The 23,325-nt window shown below is 38.4% G+C and overlaps 1 protein-coding gene across 1 annotated transcript in view; it reads right to left on the reverse strand.

The window, feature by feature from the left end:
* NUFIP1 (nuclear FMR1 interacting protein 1) overlaps positions 1-23,325 on the reverse strand; it is a 53,575-nt gene that overhangs the window by 24,356 nt on the left and 5,894 nt on the right. Inside the window, exons 2-6 of the mRNA XM_024230973.3 lie at positions 22,213-22,295; positions 20,854-20,952; positions 20,025-20,087; positions 19,326-19,402; positions 6,041-6,133 (exon numbers count right to left, since the gene is read on the reverse strand). Coding sequence (XP_024086741.3) covers positions 6,041-6,133; positions 19,326-19,402; positions 20,025-20,087; positions 20,854-20,952; positions 22,213-22,295 — 415 coding nt within the window. The remainder of the gene's footprint in view (positions 1-6,040; positions 6,134-19,325; positions 19,403-20,024; positions 20,088-20,853; positions 20,953-22,212; positions 22,296-23,325) is intronic.

Raw genomic sequence — 23,325 nt, forward strand, 5'->3', positions numbered from 1 at the left:
GCACATTGTGCACATGTACTCTAAAACTTAAAGTATAATAATAATAAAAATTAAATTAAAATAAAAAAAAGGTCAATTTAACTGGCAGCATTATTTCATTCTTCTATTGTACATGAAAGTTTCTTTTTTCTTTTCTTTTTTTTTTTTTTTGAGACAGAGTCTTGCTCTGTCGCCAGGCTGGAGTGCAGTGGCGTGATCTTGGCTCACTGCAACCTCCACCTCCCAGGTTCAAGCGATTTGCCTGCCTTAGCTTCCCAAGTAGCTGGAATTACAGGCACGTGCCACCACACCCAACTAATTTTTGTATTTTTAGTAGAGACAAGGTTTCACCATGTTGGCCAGGATGGTCTCAATCTTCTGACCTCGTGATCTGCCCACCTCAGCCTCACAAAGTGCTGGGGTTACAGGTGTGAGCCACCGTGCCCAGCTGAAAGTGTTTCTTAGAGTTTATAAAGTATGTTCACTCTTGTCTACTCATTTTATTTTCTTTTGAGACGGAATCTCACTCTGTCGCCCAGGCTGGAGTGCAATAGCATGATCTTGGCTCACTGCAACTTCCACCTCCTGGGTTCAAGTGATTCTCCTGCCTCAGCCTCCCGAGTAGCTGGGATTACAGGCATCCACCATCAGCCCGGCTAATTTTTGTATTTTTGTAGAGACAAGATTTCACCATGTTGGCCAGGATGGTCTCGAACTCCTGACCTCAGGTGATCCACCCACCTCAGCCTCCCACGGTGCCGGGATTACAGGCATGAGCCAACTACACCTGGCCTTGTCTACTCATTTTTAAGGAGTTAAAGTTTCTGAAGCATTTACAAATATGACTTGTTGAACCTTCATGAACCCTCTGAAATAGGTAAGACAGGTACTATTTTCTCTGCTTTATAGGCCTATCACAACACATAAGCCTATTGCAATTTCACAGCCAGCTCAAATCAAGTGCCCTCTCAACAGCTACAACTACTTTTAGAAAGAAAGCAAGTATTGGCCAGGTGCGGTGGCTCACGCCTTTAATTTCAGCACTTTGGGAGGCCAAGGTGGGCGGATCACTTGAGCTCAGGAGTTCGAAACCACCCTGGGCAACCTCGTCTCTACTAAAATACAAAAAATAAGCTGGGCGTGGTAGCAGGCACCTGCAGTCCCAGCTCCTCGGGAGGCTGAAGCACAAGAATTGCTTAAACTTGGGAGGTGGAAGTCACAGTGAGCCGAGATTGTGCCACCGTACTCCAGCCCGGGCAAAGTAAGACTCTGTCTCCAAAAAAAAAAAAAAATTATGCGAGCATCTTCTAATTTAAACTATGTGTGTGTGTGCGGGAGCGGGGAAGACAGTTAAAAAAAGGTTCCTTCATAGTAGACAATAACACAAGGTACTCATTGGTGGGAATGAGTTTTCGCAAAGATAGGCTTTTGACAGTTTGCCATTTATTGGGCAAAATTCATTTTTCATTAATAATGGAGGATGCAGTAAATAATTAGAAATCTGCATCTAAATCTCAACTTTGTCACTTATAGGCTGTGTCTGTTGTACAAATATTTGTATGCCTAAGCCTGTTTACTCCTTTAAACAGAATGGGAATTACGGGGACATAGAATTAAGATAATATAAATACAGTACTTCACAGAGTAAGATAACACATTAAGCCCTTAATAAATGGTAGTTTACTATCATAACATTTTTGAAATAATTTGTTAAATCAACATGTTTAATTTATATAGCTGCAATCCAGAGATTTTTAATCCCTTTAGGGTCATAATAACCCTTGGAGAATCTCATTACAAAAATTAATATATATGTATAGTCCAAATTTTGCAGAAAGCCATGGACCAATCTCCTATGTCCATCCACAGATGTCAGGCTAAGAACCTAACAGTGTCACTGCAAAGAAAACAGGCCTAGTTTCTGCCTCCGGCCCACTGGCCCCATAAGGATAATGAAGAGATGCCACTTTCTTTGAGCTCCCATTCACAGATGCCTTCTCTGTATTTTTCTCTTATAGCATCTGACCACAGCTAGCTTCTGAATGATCATCATTAAGGTATTCACTAATAAGTAATGAGTTAAGAAGATCCTTCACTAATGACATCTATAAGACTTAATTGAGAAAGTAGTGTATCTGTTATTTGCACTCTATTTCACCTTCAAGGGAGTAGTTCTGTTATACTATGACTTGACAATCATTTGAAAAGAAAAGTTCATTTAATCAACCGTGTAAAAATAGTTACAAAAGGCATAATGTAAATAAAAATGTAGATGTACCTAAAATGGAGAGATTAAGTAATAAAAAAAAGATTCCATCCAAAAGAAGGCAAGAAAGGAAGAACAAATTAAAAACCCAACTACATTAGGAATTACATTAAATGTAAATGAACTAAGCACTAGTTAAAAGGCAAAGATTTTCAGTTCAGATTACTAAGAAGACAAAATTACATAATATATAGGAGATACACTTTAAATAGAGACACAAAAAGTTTAAAAGGAATAGGTTGTTGAAAACATGATCCTTTCTCCACTGCATTATACTGCCAGATTTATCATAAGTTAGGTGATTGTTTCTCAGTGGATCTGTTTGTGGGCTCTATTCTGCTCTATTTATCTATTTATGCTTGGACAACACCACAATTATCTTCATTACTCTAGCTTTCTTAGTTGCTGTTCTAGATCCTTTGTACTTTCATATGCAATCATGCGCCACATAATGACATTTTGATCAACAATGGACCACATATATGACAGTAGTCCTGTAAGATTATAGCAGAGCTAAATAATTCCCAGTAATATCATAACATCATAAAGTAAAAAATTACTTTTATAAAACAATTTAGTGTAGCCTACATGTACAATGTTTGTAATGTCTACAGTAGTGTATAGTAGCATCCCGGGCCTTCACATTCACTCTCCACTCACTCACTGACTCACCCAAGGCAACTTCCAGTCCTGCAGGTTCTATTCATGCTAAGTGTCCCATTCAGGTATACCATTTTTTGCTTTTAATGGTGCATTTTAATGAAACTTTTCTATATTTAGATACACAAATACTTAGCATTGTGTTACAACTGGATACAGTAACACATGGTACAGGGATGTAGCCTAAGAGCAATAGGCTTTACTGCACAGCCTAGGTGTGTAGTAGGCTATATTAGCTAAGTTTGTTTAAGTATACTCTATGATGTTCATAACAACAAAATTGCCTGTTTCTCAGAATGTATCCCTGTCATTAAGTGACACACTGTAATTTTAAAGCTTATCAATCTCCCCCATCCCTCCTCCACCAAAAAACAAAAAAAACAAAAAAAAACCTTGCTGGAATTTTGACTGTAATTAATTGGATTTGGGAGAGAATTAAGATAATTATATTGTTCTCCAGTCCATGAATATTATATATTGCTCAATTTATACAGGCCTTGAATTTTTCTGAGCAATGTTTTGTAGTTTTGAGTGTAGAATCTTACAAAACTTTTGTTAGGTTTATTCGTAGGTATTTGATGCTATTCTAAATGGTATCTTTTAAATTTTTACTTTTTAATTGTTTGTTGCTACTTTATAGAAATAGAGTTGATTTTAAAAATATTGATCTTACATGTATTTGGCAACCTTGCTAAATTCATTTATAAAAGTGGTAACACTGGACATCCTTATCTTGCTTCTAATCTTAGGGGAGGTGGGGGAGTGATCACTACTGCACCATTAAGTACGATGTGGCTACAGAGTATTGATAGATATCCTTTATTAGATTAAAGAAATTATTTTCTATTACTAGTTTGCTGATATGTCTTTTTTATGAACTGGTGGTACATTTTATCAAACTGTTTTCCTTACTCATTAAGTTAATAGCATTTTCCTCCTTCACTATGTTAATGTGATAAATAAACATGATCCTGGAATAAATCCCATTTAGTCATGATGTTATATCCTTTTTACATATTGCCAGATTTTATTTGCTAACATTTTGTATAGGATTTTTGTCTCTCTGCTCAAGAGTTGTGTTTGTTTCAAAATTTTCACTTTACATATTTTAAAGCTATGTTCTAGACACATATAGATTTAGAATTGGTATGTCTTCTTGTTGCACTGACTCTTTTAACATTACAAAATATTCCTATTTATCCCTAATAACACATCTTGCTTTAACATCTATTTGGTCTGACATTAATATTGTTATACCAGGTTACTTTTGGTTGGGGTTTGCATGGTATAACAATTAGTGCTGGATCAACTGTAATTCACATGTGAAAAAATTTTAAAGGCCCTTAAACCCTACACTATGTACAATAATTAATTCTAGACATATACCAAAAAGGCAAAGCAATAAATCTTCTAAAAGAAAACATAAGGAAATAGTTTTATGATCTCCAAGTAAGCAAAAGTTTTTTTTAAGGCAGAACACACACAGCACTGACCATAAAAATAAAAGATTAATAAATCAGACTTCATGAAAATTGAAATTTTTATTTATAAAAGACACAATTAAGAACTTCTGTTTTTGGCCAAAATAAAGTAACAGGGACTGAATTTATCCTCCTACCTGAAATAACCAAAAAACTAGCCAAAATGAATAAACAACGGTCTCTATGACACAGGGCATGAAGCAACAAGAGCAGTGAGCCCTGAAAGACAGAAAATAAATGAATAGTGAACCCTGCAACTGCCCTTGCTTACAGCCTTAAAGAGTTTCCAGACTGCGGAGAAGAGGAATCCAGATGGGACCTGGTAGAATCCCTGAGTTGAGGAACTGGAGTTGAGACACCAGAGAGAGCAAGACATCTAGAGCTACAGGACATACCTGAGAGGAAAAAACTAGAGAGAGAGAGAGAACTCTAGAGATTTGCAGAGGAATTACCCTGGACTATTTATCAGAAGACTGACTGGCATGTATTTGTCAGGAAACTACCCAAGGTTGGGGAGAAAAAAACCACCCAAAAGGATCAGAGTTATCAGCACCTCATCTTCACTTGGAGTCATAACTAGGGCCTGTTTGTACCTCGTATTTCATAGGGCATGGGGTAAGATACCCAGTAAGATCTTACATCAGTAGTGAGTAGTTAGTTTCAGACTAAACACTGCTCTGGTTTCATCTAACAAATCTTAAAAGCAAGATCCAGAAGGATCAAACTGTTTCTAAGTAACTCAGTTGTGTTCCCAGAAAAAAGTTCAAGAACATTTATAGAAACACAAAAATATACAGCACCTGATGTGGTTTGGTTGTGCCCCCACCCAAATCTCATCTTGAATTTTAACTCCCACAATCCCACATGTCATGGGAGGAACCAGGTGGGAGGTGATTGAAATATGGGAGTGGGTCTTTCCTGAGCTGTTCTTGTGATAGTGAGTGAATGAGTCTCATGAGATCTGATGGTTTTAAAAAGGGGAGTTTCCCTGCACAGGCTCTCCTCTCTCTGCCTGCTGCCATCCATAGAAGATGTGACTTGCCCCTCCTTGCCTTCCTCCACAATTGTGAGGCTTCCCCAGCCACGTGGAACTCTAAGTACAGTTAAACCTCTTTCCTTTGTAAATTGCCCAGTCTCAGTTATGTCTGTATCAGCACCATGAAAATGGACTAATACAGCACCCAATAATGTAAAATTTCCAGTGTCAAGTATCCAATCAAAAATTACCAGGCATGGGGCCGGGTGCAGTAATTCCATCACTTTGGGAGGCCAAGGTGGGCAGATCCACAAGGTCAAGAGATCGAGACTATGCTGGCCAACATGGTGAAACCCCATCTCCACTAAAAATACAAAAATTAGCTGGGCGTGGTGGCGCATGCCTGTAGTCCCAGCTACTCGGGAGGCTGAGGCAGGAGAATGGCACAAACCCGGGAGGTGGAGCTTGCAGTGAGCCGAGATGGCGCCACTGCACTCCAGCCTGGGCAACAGAGCGAGACTCTGTCTCAAAAAAATAAATAAATAAAAATAAAAATAAATAAATTTGTCTTTTTAAGTAAATAAGTTACAAAAGCAAAGATTTCAGAATTGAGTACATAAGGGTTTTAAGATTTTGTTTTGTGCTCCTTTTCATTATTCATAAGCATAAGGAACTTACCCATATTGTGTTGTTGTCAATACTGCTCCTCTCTTTTCCTTTTCAAGTTTTAACTTCTTCTTCCTTTCAATATTGGCCAGAGTTGGATAGTTTCTAGAAAATAATTAAAGTTAATCATAATAGGGCTTTTAGAGTACAACTTTAAATAAGCAATCAAGCAATTGCTGAATTTAGCAATTTTGTTTAACAACTAACACAGCAAATTATAAACCTTTAACTGCTTCTACAATTTTTTAAGAGGGAAAAAAGTACTTATAACAATGTTACTCAAAGTGTGGACCACCTGCTGATCCACAAACTTTGCTAGCAGTCTGCAACTAGATAAGTGTACACTGGAATTTAAATCAAATATATCATACAATGTGCTCAAACTGATCTAATTCATCTATATGGCATGTACCTATAAATACTGAAAAAATTTTTTTAAGTCTATTCAATTTATTCTAGTCACTACCTTTTATTTCTTTCTTATTTACTTATTTATTTTTGAGTCGGAGTCTCGCTCTGTCACCCAGGCTGGAGTGCAATGGCGCAATCTGAGCTCACTGCAACTTCGGCCTCCTGGGTTCAAGCAATTCTCCTGCCTCAGCCTCCCAAGTAGCTGGGATTACACACACCTGCCATCATGCCCAGCTAATTTTTGTATTTTTTGTAGAGACAGGGTTTCACCATGTTGGCCAAACTGGTCTTGAACTCCTGACCTCAGGTGATCCACCCGCCTCAGCCTCCCCAAATGCTGGGATTACAGGCGTGAACTATCACGCCCGGCCAAGTCTATTCAATTTCTTATGCAAATACATGCTAGGTATATCGAAGTTACCAAGATAAGAAGGAGATAGTTCTCAAAAAACATGCACAGTGGCTCACACCTGTAATCCTAGCCTTTTGGGAGGCTGAGGTGGGCGGATCATTTGAGATCAGGAGTTCGAGACCAGCTTGACCTACGTAGTGAAATACCATCTCTACAAAAATTAGCCAAGTGTGGTGGCGGGCGCCTGTAATCCCAGCTACTCGGGAGGCTGAGGCAGGAGAATCTCTTGAAACCAGGAGGTGGAGGTTGCAGTGACCTGAGATCGTGCCACTGCACTCCAGCCTGGGTGACAGAGCAAGACTCTCTCTCAAAAAATAAATAAATAAATAAATAAATAAATAAATAAATAAAATAAAAAATATACTGTCTACCAGGAGGATAAGAAAAGCACATAAATAGTGATAACATAAGACAAAAGTACCCAAGAGGGTATAAAGATTGGGGGGTGGGGGTGGAATGGAAAGACTATATCTAATTGGAAAAATCCATAAAGAAAAGAAGTGAAAGAAATTGGTCTTAAATGGTAACAGAAATCAGAGTGTGTTAAGTAGGCCAAACAATGCAAACAAACCAAGACTTCAGAAAGTGAAAGAGGCCAGGCATGGTGGCTCACGCCTGTAATCCCAGCACTTTGGGAGGTCAGGAGTTTGAGACCAGCCTGGCCAACATAGTGAAACCCCATCCTATTAAAAATACAAAAAATTAGCTGGGCATGGTGGCGAATGCCTATAATCCCAGCTACTCAGGAGGCAGAGACAGGAGAATTGCTTGAACCCAGGAGGCGGAGGTTGCAGTGAGCTGAGATCGCGCCACTGCACTCCAGCCTGGGCGACAGAGAAAGACTCTGTCTCACAAAAAAAAAAAAAGAAAAAGTGAAAGAGATATCTGGAGAATGACAAGTAGTTAATATGGTATGAAACACAGTTATAAGCAATCAGACTGGAAAGGGAGACTCAGGCCAAAATGTGTCTTCAATACCAAACTAGAAAGTTTATATTTAATTCAGCAGGTGATAGAGAGCCACAGAAAGTTATGAACAGGGAGAGATATGTACAAAGCAGTGATTAAGATGAAATCTGACAGAAGTGTGCAAGATGAATTGCTTTCTTTGTTTCTCTGCATAGCTGTGTGGAGATGCAGACACCAAACTTTCAGGAAGAGGGCAATAGATTCTAGGAGTATAAAAAACATAGAAGGAAGGGAACACAGCTCTCTACTACCCCGTCTGGCTGCTGATCAGAGTACGTTTGGAGAAACATCAACAAATGTGTTCTGCCATTGCTTCTAGGACACTTCTCTACCTTCTGCCTTTTTTTTTTTAACATTTGCATTACTGACTTGAATAGCACAGATAATATAGAAAGCCTATGGGTGGGCCATACGGAAAGACAGGAATGGAAATGACATTGGGTAAGTGGTTAAGTAATCAGAAAAAAACACAATGAATTTCAATGAGGACAGTGTGAAGCAATATATATCCAGTCAAGAAAAACAGACTCCATAAAAAAAAGATGATTAATGTACAAACTATAAATAAACATAAAAGGAAAAGATCAAGGTCAGATAAAAATCTGACAGTCAGTCAGCAATACATGACTACATTTTTAGAAAGCAAACATAATCTAAGGTTATATGAAGTAGACTCTGGCACTTGTACGAGTGTGAAATCTTCCTCCAGGATACTCAAAAGCGGTCAGATACTCTCAGGGCACTGTGTCCAGTTCTGTACTTCTAAACTACAGGAACACTGAGAAAAAAAAAAAAAAAAGACTTGGAAGGGATTCAGAAGAGACTCAAAGATGATTAATAGGATGAAAAATAAAACCTCCAAAGAAAGATGAAAGGAACTATTTGCAGCCTTTAAAAGAAGATGAGAAGCGACAATAAAAATAGTTTTACAGAGAGGATGGTCCAGTTGTTCTCAAACTGAAGAGAATATGCAGAAGTAGAAATGAGAAAAACAGTAATGACTTTCACAGGCCTCACAGTGGCGAGACACATAACTCACAGCTACTCAACACCCTCCACAATTCTCAAATTTACTTATTACTTAAGTTTCTTCAACATTTTTGCAGAGTATTGCAGACTCTTACCATGTTGGGATACATGTTACATGATAAAATTTGGCACTACAGTGTACTACGTACCAGAGAGCAGATGCTAGGTAACTGCTTTCATTGGCAAAGAATTTAAACTTGTTATAGCAAGTGGATTTTAAGTAAGATATAAGAAAGAGTTCCCTAAGTGAAACATCAAAGATGTGATGTGTAGAAATTCCTTTGATGGAAGCCTTTTAAAACAGCTAATTTTCTAATTTTCTCTTTCAGGCAGACTGCAGTATCATGTTCCTAAACGTAAAGAAACTTAACTTCCTAAAATTAAGTATCATGTTCCTAAAGGTAAGGAAACTTGTCTTCCTAAAATTTAGTATCATGTTCCTAAAAGTAAGATTAGAGTTTTAAAAAGTTGTAAGATTTTATTTTTCTTGGTGCTGAAATCAGTAAAATCCTCTTCCAAAATTTATTACATTCTTATTTACACAGAATCCAGATATTTAAAACTAGAGGGAAAAACGGTTGCTAGAAAGCAAATTATCCCAAAAAAGAAAAATCAGAAACACAAGACCTAATTACACACATAAACAACAGTAGGAAGCCCCACTCCACCAACATGAAGCTGAGATAAATGAATAACGAAAAAAAAGAGTTCTGATGAAGGAGATCAGGTTCCTAAAGTACAAGAAATAACAAATCCAAAGACTATTGAAAAAAACATAAATTATGTCTTACATTGCAGTTACATACATGTAAAGCTTAGTCCAATATCTCCTGTTAGAGAATGGGTAATATGAAGTTATAAAGACCGTGACAAGAGAAATTTTCACAGTTGGTTTTTCTATATTTTTATCTACTAAAATCATTTTCTCCCTGTACTTCTATCTTTCCTCAGTTCACTAAGAGGAAATGGTCCTGAAACTATGCTCTTTTCCTTCCTCTCTTCTTTCATTTTTTACCTCTTCTTCACCTTCCCCATTGCCTATACCTTTTGCCTCCAGTGACAATCTTTAAGCACTACAGAGCCAACACATGGGCAAACCGTCCTAACCATTATCTTAGCACAGACCATTCTGGTCACATTATTCTCTCCAATTTTTTCCTTATGCTCAAATCACAACCCATTTATTGGCTTTTCCCCTCTGCCTGTTCTATAAAACATAGTTACTCTTCCCACTCTCACTGAACCACAACTGCTTCCACACAAGCTACACTATTGTACTTTTCTTTCTGAACATCAAAAAGATACAGCATTCTTTAGGAGCAGATCTCCTGTGCTGGAATTCTGCATGAACCAGGGAAACAAAAGGATTTCCTCAGAGCCACAATAAGCATTGAAATAAATTGTAAAACTACTCCACCTAGTGGACTCCCAGTCTGCTGGGAAATTATAGAAAATGTTCCACTGTTTCCATAATAAAAGCAAGGTTTTGGAAACAAACCTCTACCACTCATTTTCCCTAAAGCCAAATCATACAGCATTGGTACTGCATAGGACAGGAATTAAGAAAGAATCACTTTTTTTGGTGGCTTTTTTGGGGAGGTAGGGGAAAGGTTATTAGTGGAAAGCCTTAAAAGTTACTAAATTAAATACACTTGGTACCTCTGAGTCTGACTAACCTGAAAAATACAGAGATGTAGAAGTAAAGACAAAGATGTACTTTTGTCAAAGATAAGGAAGCCATATGCCAAGCAAACCTTCAGTTTTCTTTAAGCTTTAAAATTCTTACTCTGTGAAATCTTTCACAAGCTTTTCCTAACAGAGCAACTACATAAAGACCTTATTTTTCCTGCATGTCAAAGAATATAGTGGAAATACATCAGAAAGAATGTAGCTCTCACACAAAGATTAAATTCATGAAATAAGGACTATTCTGCCACACCAATGTGGAACTTACTCTTTTTAGGAGTTCAAGTAATATTTTTTAAAAATTGAGAATGACAGGAATGTAGAAAGTAAGTATATTTTCGTAACAGGTTTTTTTTGTTTGTTGTTTTTTTATTGAGACAGTCTCACTCTGTTGCCCAGGCTGTAGTACAGTGGTGCGATCTTGGCTCACTGCAACCTCCGCCTCCCGGGTTCAAGCAATTCTCCTGCCTCAGCCTCCCAAGTAGCTGGGATTACAGGTGCGTGCCATGATGCCCAGCTAATTTTTGTATTTTTAGTAGAGATAGGGTTTCGCCATGTTGGCCAGGCTGGTCTCGAACTCCTGACCCCAAGTGATCTGCCTGCCTTGGCCTCCCAAAGTGCTGGGATTACAGGTGTAAGCCACCGCGCCCGGCCCGTAATAGGTTTTTAAAAAATTGCTAGTGGGGATAGTATTTGTGCATTTTTGAGAAATCTATCAAACATACCAAAAGAAGAGCAGTATTTCCCATATCCTCTAATAAAATATACATACAGAAAAAATATATATGAACTCTTCAGAATATATTAAAGAGCAAGAACCTGAGAAACAAACTATGGAAGAACCTCAGATGAACTCAGCCAGTGCCCAAAGAATTTTCAGAGTACTTACTAAACAAAGCAACATCACAGGTACAAATAAACTTCATCCAAAATTGCCATCTTCACCCCATTTCCTCATTCTCTTTAAACACCTCTAAATTTCACAAACCTATAACCTCACTTGTTCCCTCAACAGATTTTGCCCATTCCTCTTCCAAGGCACTTCTGCCTGCTGTCATAGCATACCTCTGGAAACCAGAGCTAGACTCTATCCCCTCAGCCCCCACCTGTCCTACATAAAAAGAGTCACCAGCAAGCCTATTAAACGCTTGCTCAAGTCAATCCTTTATTCAGAAGGACAGAGCTGCTTCCAAAATTCACTTATAGTTTTGAAATTCCACTGTGCCACCAAGAACTAAAGCAAACACTGCTAATTGCCTATTCTCCCCCATTCCTTAACAATTTTGTTTCGGGCATCCCATCAACTCCACTGCCACTGAAGGTGGTCAAGCAGCCCACTTCTAGCCAATGAGATCCATATAAATTATCTCCTGGTTGGAACTAAAAACAAAGCTACTGTTTTCCCAATGAAAAGGGGGGAAACTAGGCTACATGTACCTTTTGTCTTTTTCTCTTCTTTCTGCCTATTCTGTGGCCTAATATTTGCATATGCAAGAACATTCTGGTGACAGGCAAGCAGAGAGCCGCCTACTCCGGTGCAACAAGAGACAGCCTACGTCCATGGTACTGTCATGCAGCAACAGTAGCCCTGGATTTTTTTTTTTAACCTTGGGAAAATGACACCTCTTTGCACTAAGCCATGGTAGTAAGGTTGCCATTCCATTTCCTAGAACATGACTAGCTGATGCAAGCACCGCTGCACCCTACCATCTCCTTTTATCTGAATACTTTCCATGCTCAAATAGGCATATCTGGATTTAAAACTATCCTCCTAAACAGTTTGGCAGTTGCTCATAAAGTTAAACATATGCTTATCACATGACCAACCAATCCCACTCCTAGATATTTATCCAAGCCAAATAAAACCCTATATTCAAAACAAAAATCTATATATGAATGTTTATGAAGACTTTATATAAAGGCTAAATACTGGAAACAACACTCAACTGAGAATGGATAAACAAACTGAGATACAGCCATACAATGGAAAAGAGTAATACTCAGCAATAAAAAACAAACAACTGCTACATGCAACCACATGGATAACTCTCAAATGCAGACTAAAAATGAGTGAGTCAGACTAAAAAGGCCACATACTGTATGATTCCATTTATGTGATGTTGCTGCAAAAGTATGAATATAAGAACAAAAAATAAATCAGTGGTTGCCAGTAGGTGGAGGGGAGGCTGCCATCAGGGCATAAGGCAATTTTTCCAGGTGAAGAAACACTGTTCTATATCTTGATTCTGGTGGTATTTATATGACAGTATATATTTGTCAGAACTATCCACTAAAAAGGGTGAATTTCACTATACGTACAATATACATTAAGATAAATTGGGGGAGGGAGGCACATCACCTCTTATAGGAAGTCTTGAAAAACAAATTGACGGCCCTCCCCTCCAAAAACTCAAATATCCCTTGACCAGTCAGGATTGTCCCTACATAGCTAAAATTAATGCTTCAGTTACTTGTGGTCTTATGGTCACCTCATGTATATTTATTCATTTCACACTACAGTGAGAACCCTAAAGGCAAGAAGTTACTCGTGTCTGTTTTTGGTGAACTCAGCCATATATAGCAAAATCTTTGTCCTTTCAAATACTGAATGTTTACCTCTAATTTTCAAACTAAACTATTGTCAAGAAGTTATTCAAAGATAAGCAAAATGTCTGTTAACATATATTGAAAGGTTGCTGAGATTTCTTGCTAGCAGTAGAAAATCAAACTAGTCTTCTACCAGGAACTTTAATACATGCTGCCTAAGCTAGTTTTCATCTTCAAATATTAATATTCCTAAAGTTTCTCTAGCCAGTGGAAATTTTTTCCTTTAATCGTTTGTTCACAAAACCACAAGGGGGCATAGTTCACAATCGTGTAGGGAAAAGCCATTAATACTTTAAAATACGGATGAATTTGGTTTGTCCCGGTGATGGTCTACCCTATGTAGTAAGAATTTAATGTTCAAAACCACAGCAGTTTAAGTACTATTAGTTACACTATAATTTCCAAGCATAATTATTAATCATATCAAAACATTTCTGCCCAATTTCTCTAAAAACAACAAAGATACAGCTCAAACATGACTTATAAATACAAGTCTCAGTAAGATTTCTCCAACCACTTACTTGTGTGTACCAAAACAGAATTATACCCATAAGAAAAATATCTTCAAGCGCCATTTACACACACTAACATTTACAAGCATTCCCTATAACTATGGCACTATGGGATAGAAGCAGCCAGGTAAAAGTTGGTTCTTACATTTCAGAGCTCACACTTAATTCAAGAATAAAAGACACATATGCAAAGAAGTTCACCAACAGGGTCATAATAAAAGATATCTGTGCTAAAGAGGCAGAAAGGAGATACCATATTCAAAGAAGGGCAAGACATTTCTCTAGACAGATGAGAAAAAATATCCGCAAAAGTGGATGGATTTCAGATGAGCTAAGAGCAATGAGCAGAACTTTAAAGATGGAGAAGGTAAGATCTTCTAGAAGCAGCACCATGAACAAAACTAAAAGGGCGAAAGTTCACAAACCCTGTATGAGATATGATAAATAACAAGTTTGACTGAGACAAAAAACCCCTATAAGCAAATAATGTGGAAATAATCAGAAAAGACAAGTTAAGCCCACATTATAGGATTCTGGTTGCCAGTTCTATGGAGTTGTATTCTCATGGGCATTTTAGCTGCTTAAAAACAAAATCAGTTTAACAAACTTTTAAATTTTACACTGCACAGTCATCTACATAACTAAGAAACATATGCATATTGAACATCTAATTTTGCACCACAAAACAACAAATACAAAGAAAATACCCTAAACTTCTCTTTGGTCAAGTCAACTCCTTAAGTCAGATAGCACTGCCCAAGTGTTCACTTGCAGACTACATTTCAATTGTGTGGTTTTCTTGAACAGGATGTAGCAACTGAGCCAGAGCTGGGATTTTGCCAGATGAGTGCAATGGAGGATAACGGAAGAAGGAAGCTGAGATATCGACAAGAGCAGCTGAAGTGAACTAGGCTGGGTAAGGAAGTGAAGGAAGAAGGAAGATGAAAGAAAAACAAGGTAAAGAGGATGGGAAGCCTCAACTATTCCAAGCCCTGGTAGAGGTGACAGTGAGCTGGACGGATGGAAAGAGGAGTATGTCCAACTTTAGAATCCAGGATGTGGCCATGAAAGTAAGTGGCTGAAACTGCATGAAGGGCACTGGAAATTTATTTTGTTTTGTTTTTTTGAGACAAGGTCTCGCTGTTACCCAAGCTGCAGCGCAGTGGCGTGATCATAGCCCACTGCAACCTCAAACTCCTGGGCTCAAGGGATCTTCCTGCCTCAGTCTCCTGAGCGGCTTGGACTACAGGTGCCCACCACTGCACCTGGCTAATTTTTTATTTTTGTAGATACAGGGTATCACTTGGTTGCTCAGGCTTGGCCGTTAGAAATCTGAAAGTGAAAAGGTACTGAATGAATTCAAAATATACACAATTCCACTGCAGCATCTAACATGCCAAGGGCAAGTGACAAAGGCAATCAATCCCTGAGGAGGGCGTGAGAATTGAAGGCAGATGGCACAGAGCTCAAAGGAGAAGGGCCAAGGAGTAATCATCTGGAATCCTCATCAAGGAGGCCCTGTGTATGTCACAACATCAGTCACTTTTTGTTTTTGTTTTATTTGACTTTTCCATCGCAATCTGCACTGCTAACCATATCTTCCTTCTCAAAATTTTCCCCTCCACTGGCTTCCAGAGGAAGTTTTCTTCTACCTCTGTGGTTCCCACTCAGCAGGCTTGTTGAATTTTATTCTCTATTAGACCTTCAGATGTTGGAAGGGCTCAAGGTTCAATATTAGGCTACTTTCTCTTTTCGCTCTACCCTGTCTCTGTGGGGAATCTCTTCCACATTCCCAGTTTCATGACTCAAAAAACTATCTCCAGTCTAGTCTGGTCCAAGTCCCAATGCCTGCTCAACATCTTCAAATAGATGCCTCAGGATCTCCTCAGACTCAACAATGTCCAACCCAATACCTCCAAACCCCATCCTCTTCCAGTGTTCCCCACCTCAGTAATAGGAACCACTTTTCATAGAGGTGCTCAGCCTAGAAACCTGGAAGTCTCCTAAAACCTCTCTCCTCTTCAACCTCACAATCATTTAATCCCCAAACACTGCCCATTTTCACCTCCCAAATGTTCTACATCTACCTAGTTCTCTCCATCCCCACAATTGCCATCTTTGTAAAGCTTCTATTTTCTCTTACCTATACTCACAGTTCCTTGAACATGCTAACCTCTGTCTGACCACTAATCCCTGCCTCCCCTTATCTTCTCCTAGTTGTTCTGAATTCAGCTACCCCTGCCTTTGTCATGAAACACCCTAATCTTCCAGACTAGATGAAGTCCCCTGCCTCTTATATGCTGAGCTAGGGAATAGCAGAGGATAGTGGGAGAGTGAAAGTGCTATAGACATCGTAGAAAAGAGTAAAGTTGGTTACCATTAATTTAATAGCAGTTCCACATTTCCCAGTTTAAGTGATTTAATTTATACAACCACAAGATAGAAGAACCAAAGCTGGCAAATCAGGAAGTCACTTCAGACCTTCCCTATACCCTTCAGTAAACTCAAAGCTTCAGAAATTTAACAGTTTAGTTAGATAACTTTTAAGTTGCTTTACAATCAATGCTGACTAGTAACCACTACCATTCCCCTCAAGAGAATTAAACATTTATAAAAGGGACTGACACCAATGAGTTGAACCAACCTCTAACTGATCAAAGTCCAGGCTAAGTAGTAGGGGGAAAAAACCTAGTGTCTTAGCAGTTAGGCCATTTCCATCTCATCCAGCAGGATACAATCTTCCATACCATCGTCATCAGCTCTTTATAATGCATATATCAGAAAGGAAGTGGAGTTAACTTCTTGTTTGATTACTGCTCTATGCAAAAAATGAAAGAAGAAGAAGGAAGGAGAAGGAGAAGAAAGGAGGAGGAGGAGGAGGAGGAGGTGAAGCTGAAGGTGAGGAGGAGGAGGAAGAGGAGGAAGAGGAAGAAGAAAAAGAAGAGGAACAACAACAACAAGAGAAGCAGGAAGAAGAAACAACCAACAGATAGAAAAGAAACAAGCAGAACAAAACATTTTTTAAAAAGTCCAGCTACTTGGGGAGTGGTGTCATGAGGAGAAAACCTTGTATCTATAAAGAAGCTACCTACAGAAGCCAAGGAACTTCAGATACCGTGCTTCAAAATTCCTATGTCAAACTACTTCATGATCTCAGTCCATTTTATGTTGCTATAACTGAATATATCATAAGATTGGATAATTTATAAAGAAAAGAAATTTATTTCTTACAGTTTTGGTGGCTGGGTGGGAACTCTCTGTAGAGGCCCAAGGCAGCAGAGGGGCAAGAGGGCTCACAGGAGACAGGCAAACTGATCTTTATAATTGACTCACTCTGATGATAACAAGCCCACTCCCTTGATAATTCACTACTCCTTTAATCCATTAATCCACCAATCCATGAATGAATTAATCCATTTATGAGAGTTCTGCCTTCATGACCCGATCACCTCCCAAAGGTTCCCACCTCTCAACACTGCCACACTGGGACCAAGTTTCCAACAAATGAACTTTTGGGGGACACATTTAAACCACAGCATGGTCCACACTCCTTCAACTTCTAAGTTTGACTTTGCAATTGGCTAAGGCTCCCTTATCACTGCCAAGGTTAAGTATTCCCACACTACACTATTTAAGTACTTCAGTCAACAAATATGTATTTCTCACATACTAAATTCTAGGCACTGTGCAAAGCACAGCAGAATCAAAGATGTATAAGACCAGGGCCAACTACAATGTAATGTGACAAATGTACCATGGTTGTATAAATAAGCTATGTAGTTGCAAAGGAGGTAGTAAACAATGCTTTAGGGTAGTGTGTTTCAGGGACTGGCAACCAGCCAATCCACACACACCAGAGTAGAAATCAACTACATCACTAGCATGATATTTAGTTCAGCTGGTATTTTTTCATTTTTTCTTATCAATAAAGGAAGTAATATACTGATTTACATTCTGGTACAAGCTCTTTTGTTATAGACTGGCACTCTGGTAGCACTGACATAGAAGAGGTGAAAAGTAAGGAGACAGTGGTAAGTCAGGCAACCTTTAAAACAGGCCTACAAGATAAGTAAGATTTTGCCAAAGAGATCAAAGGAAAAAGGCATTCTAATATACTCTACTACAGGTGGCCTAGATTCCTTCATTTGCTAGCCACAGATGCTCTTGAAATGCTGTATTATGTCCACCAAGTCCCCATTGACTGGTTGGACCCGACTTGTTTAAAAATTGAATTCCTCAGCTGGGTGTGGTGGCTCATGCCTGTAATCCCAGCACTTTGGGAGGCCAAGACAGGTAGATCACTTGAGGTCAGAAGTTCGAGACCAGCCTGGCCAACATGGCGAAGCCCCAGCTCCACTAAAAATACAAAAATTAGCCAGATGTGGGGGCCCACGCCTGTTATCCCAGTTACTTGGGAGGCTGAGGCAGGAGAATCACTTGAACCCAGGAGGTGGAGGTTGCAGTGAGCTGAGATTGCGCCACTGCACTCCAGCCTGAGTGACAGAGTGAGACTCTGACTCAAAAAAAAATTGAATTCCTCTAATTGTCCCTTCACCCTTATCCAACTCTTTCCTTTGTACACAGTATTAATACCTGATACACTTTTGCTGAATTGTATTTATTCTCAGTTAGTTCTGAATCTTCGTGCTTCTGCTGGTCTGCCTCAGAATTACCTCTAAAGCCTTAAAGGGCAGCATCTAACTTTTTCACAGAAGAGTACATCTGGCACATCACCACCCATGACAGTGGATTTAAACTGAACCTTAAACTAAGGTGAGCCAAGTACAAACGTAACCTGCTGCTCGTAAGAGTCTAAAGTATCTTTCTTGCCCTTTAAGGATAGTTCTTCTTGTTTTCATCCCAGGCTCTCTTCATTTTTTAATTCCAGGAAAAGAGCAGTTGACTTTAAAAGTGCAACTGATCATTACAGTAGTTCTGCATAGTCTTCTGCTTCAGGATGAAGTGTTCTAGTCTTTTCTGAGAAGGCAGTGTAACAGTGCCCTAGTGGAATTTTAAGTATATTACAGCTAGACATCAACTAAACTTTCTTCCTTAGTAAGTGTAAAACCACAAGTTACATGGTGATGCTCAAATTTCTTTAATTATAGGAATGAATTCCTGATCTTCTCATTGTTAGGAACAAGCACCTGTATCTCTTATCCTTAGCACCTGTATATCTTATTTAGAGGTAAGCCTGGGATGAAAACAAGAAGAACAATCCTTAAAGATCAAGAAAGATACTTCAAACTCTTTTGAGCAGCAGGTTACATTTGTACTTAGCTCACCTTAGTTTAAGGTTTCAGTTTAAATCCACACTGACATGGGTGGTGATGTGCCTGATGTACTGTTATGTGATAATACACTTCTGTATAATACACTTTTTGGTAAGAGTACCCACCCATTATTGCCTCAACCACTGAACATCTAACAGGTGACATGCAGTAGCCCCCCTCAAAGAGCAACATACAGTCCCATTATGACACATTTGCCACTTAAATTAAGAGTTCTTATCAGGTCTTCCTAAAACTACATTCAATAATAGTCTTATATAATATGCTTTATGGTCCTGTTCCCTAGTTCCAACATTCTAAGGGAATTCAATGAATTTAACTACATTAATAAGCCTTGTCACAGTAAAATAGTTATTTCACCAGTTCTGAACTCTACTCACTTCCTTCTTTCTTCCCTCCATCGTGCAATTTCCTCTGGAGTGTCTAACTTGATCTTCTTCATGCCAGGAGCATGCATCTAGGGGGAAAAAGCCTGCTGAACATCAGGAGGCAATATCATATGCTTTTGACTTATTTGGAGACTTTGTTTCTACAAATAAACTTACGTTGGATACAATTTTAAAACTAAGTAAGCAGGTTATATCTATCTGTATTATAACTTTTCCTTTAAAGGAAGAAGAATCTATCATGTATTTAATTAGTGCTATTAATAGAGGGAAAAGGGGTAACATAATTTTGATTACAAAGTAGGTATGTCACCCATTCTCTCAAACGACATTAAACACCCAAATGAATGACTTAACAATCAAAACCTAGAGAGGCCACTAAAGATATGAGTAGACATGACAATCTGTAGCAGCATGGTGTAGTAAAGCAGTATACAATTTGGAGTCAAGAAACTGAGGTCCAAGAATCAATTCTCAGGCCTTGGGCAATTCATTTTTTAAAATATTTTAAATGGGGCCAATATAAACAACCATAGTTGTTTGTGAGGAAAAAGTTGAATAAATGATGTCAAAATCCTTACAAAGTACTCCATTAGTGTTACCTATTATTAGGTATATAAATGAACAGTTGTGAAGGTAACAGATCAATAAAAACAGCATGTATTTAAAAATAAGATAAAAAACAGAACTTACATTTCTCCAATGGAACTGGACAATCTTCTCATGTGCAGTAAAAGAGCAATCTACTTCAGGGCACTATGAGTTTTTAAAAGAAAAAAAAAAACTATTTAATAAATGGTTTCCATGTTAAATTTACCCCACTATACATACACAGACATATTCTGGCTATATTTCATAGTTATCCAATCTATATAGTATTATCTCTGCATACAAAAATGACTCCAAAACAGGGCTGCCTTTAGGCAAAGGAATGACACTCTCAGAGTACATGGCACAATAATACATCTTATTTACTTCTCCATTTGAGCAAAGGCATACATCAATAAACCTGTGAAATGTTCTTAATTCCTAAAGTTGAGGGGCATTCCCAAAAACAGAAAAAGAACCTTTCAAAACCAAAGGCTTCCTTTTTAACCTTTTAAACATTTTGGTTAAAGTTTTCTAGATAGCACCTGACAAGGTGTGGACCAGCCTTTGAGGGTGATAGGCACGGCCACATTACACAGTATGGTTTAATGGTCAAGGGCAGACTAAAAGGGGAAAGAACTCATCAAGATGCACAAGGTAACTAGAGGAGAGGCAGCCTCTTCCCAAGCAGTAGAGGTACACACATACAAAAAGCTGCCAGAGCTCCCTTCTTTGCTACCACCTTACCTCGTCCCCGAAGCAGTGGGATCCCCACTTTCAAACCCCAGGGTCACTGCCCCTATCTGTCAAGTTGTCAAACTGTATTTCTACGGAAACTATAAAGTTTAAAGGAAAACAAGCTTGGCATTTCTACCAAATAGACAGAAGAAAGCCACTTTGCTACATCAGTTTCAGGACAACTAAGGAAACCTACTTTTGTATGTTCAGACATGTGTTTGTCATACTTTTCTTGATTTTTAAAACCACGATCACAGGTATCACAAAAAAAGTGAAAAACTGGTTCCTTTCTTTTCTGCAAACAAAAACAGAGAGGAATTAGGCTTTTGGTGAAAAATCTCTAATCAATAATAAAAACATAACTGTCATTCTAGTAATACACACTTTGATGTTTCCAATAACCCTTTCACGTGGGAGAAGCTTGTGAGTATATTTCCAATGAAGAGATTATTCTATTTCTTTCTTTCATTTTGTTTTTAACAAATATATTAGTGAAACCCAGGCATAATTTTAAATTTTTTAATCCAAATAGTGCTAATATAAATTATGAGCGGATTGCAAATTGGTTATCTAATTAAGACTCAGTACAGAATATGTTGAAATGATTTGAAAATAAATAGAATAAAAACAGCAGCTCATCTTTTAGAAAAAAAATAACTACAGCTGACCCTTGAACAACACAGGTTTGAACTGCAAGGGTCCACTTATAAAAGTATTTTTTTCAATAAATATATTGGAAAATTTTTTTGGAGATTTGTGACAATTTGGAAAAACTCACAGATAAACCACATAGCCTTAGAAATATCAAAAAAAAAAAAAAAAAACAGTTAAGTATGTCATGAAAGTATAAAATATATGTGGACACCATTCTATTTATATATTAACCGACTATTTACGTTATTGGTAAGACTTCCAGTCAACAGTAGGCCATTAGTAGTTAAGTTTTAGGAGACAAAAGTTACACACAAACTTTTGACTGCACCCCTAACTATTGCGTAGTTCAAGTATCAACTATATGGCCAGGCATGGTGGCTCATGCCTGTAATCCCAGCACTTTGGGAGGCGGAGGTGGGCGGATCACTTGAGGTCAGGAGTTTGAGACTAGCCTGTCCAACACAGTAAAACCCCAACTCTACTAAAACTACAAAAATTATCCAGGTGTGGTGGTGCGTGCCTGCAGTCCCAGCTACTCTGGGAGGCTGAGGCAGGAGAATTGCTTGAACCCAGGAGGCGGAGGTTGCAGTGAGCCAAGATCGTACCACTGCACTCCAGCCTGGGGGACAGAGTGAAACTCCATCTCAAAAAAAATTAGGTAAAATAAAAGTATCAAATATATATCTATTTTTAAAACCACAGAAAAGAAAAAAAAATTAGGTAAATATTATTTTTGAATCCCAATTTGCTATATTCATGTTTAACCATAAAATTCCTTTTTATAGCAAGGCTCCACTGTGTCACTACTGAAAGCAAAACACTGAAGACATGACAGAAATGCAAGATATGAAACAGTAACATAGGGACCAAGGGGTCAAATTCAAGAACATCTTTCAAATACCTTTTTTTTCTGTTTTCTACTGGGAGGTAAGCTGAAGTCTGTGAATTCTGCATCATACTTTCGTGGATAATAAGAATTTTTAACTAAAAAAAAAGAGATCCATAAATGTTTGCAACAATGTAATTATTTAAATTATAATTAAATTTTATCTACTACAGCACGTTACAAATATTTCAGTAAAAACACTAGTAAACCACCCTTCTAGGAAGAATAGTAGTTCAAACAAAATAACAAAGATTAAGATTAGTCTACCAAAGGACTATTTTTCAAAAAAAGAAAGACTGGTGTGATTATATGTCCACAGAAATTTTAGGCGTCAAAGTGCAGAAATGGACAACCTAACCTGATGAAATTCCTTCGGTTATTTCAAATATTAGAAATGTAACCAGTAAAATCCCCAACACTGCTCTTTCAGCATCAATTTCGCACCAGGAAAACAGAACCTTGTGAAATATATCTCCTCTCAAATCCCACTTTACTTTTCCATTCTTATCACCATGCCCCAAGTCAGAAATTCTGATCTTCCACCATATTACTCCTATATTGTCTTCCAGTTCCTAAGACCCCTCTTCCAACAAACCTTGCATACTGACACCAAAAAAAAAAAAATTCTCCAATCCTGTCACAACCTGGCTCAAAAACTTGCATATGGGCCAGGCGTGGTGGCTCATGCCTATAATCCTAGCACTTTGGGAGGCTGAGGCAGGAGGACTGCTCAAGGCCAGGAGTTCAGGACCAGCCTGGGTTACCTCACATGACCCCATCTCTACAAAAAAATTTAAAAATTAGCTTGGCATGATGGCATGCACCTGTAGTCCTAGCTACTGTGGAGGCTGAGGTGGGAGGATCACTTGAGCTCAGGAGTTTGAGGCTGCAGTAAGCTATGACCATGCCACTACACTCCTGTCTGGGCAACAGCACAAGACCCTGTCTCTGTCTCTTTTTAAAAAATTATTCTTTTTATAGAGATGGGGTCTCACTATGTTGCCCAGGCTGATCTCACACTCCTGGGCTCAACCGATCTGCCTGCCTCGGCCTCCCAAAGTCCTGGGACTACAGGCGTGAGCCACCATGCCCAGCTGACCCTGTCTCTTATTTATTTATTCATTTATT

This window comes from Pongo abelii, chromosome 14 (genome assembly GCF_028885655.2).
Source record: "Pongo abelii isolate AG06213 chromosome 14, NHGRI_mPonAbe1-v2.0_pri, whole genome shotgun sequence".
In the NCBI taxonomy this organism is placed as follows: domain Eukaryota; kingdom Metazoa; phylum Chordata; class Mammalia; order Primates; family Hominidae; genus Pongo; species Pongo abelii.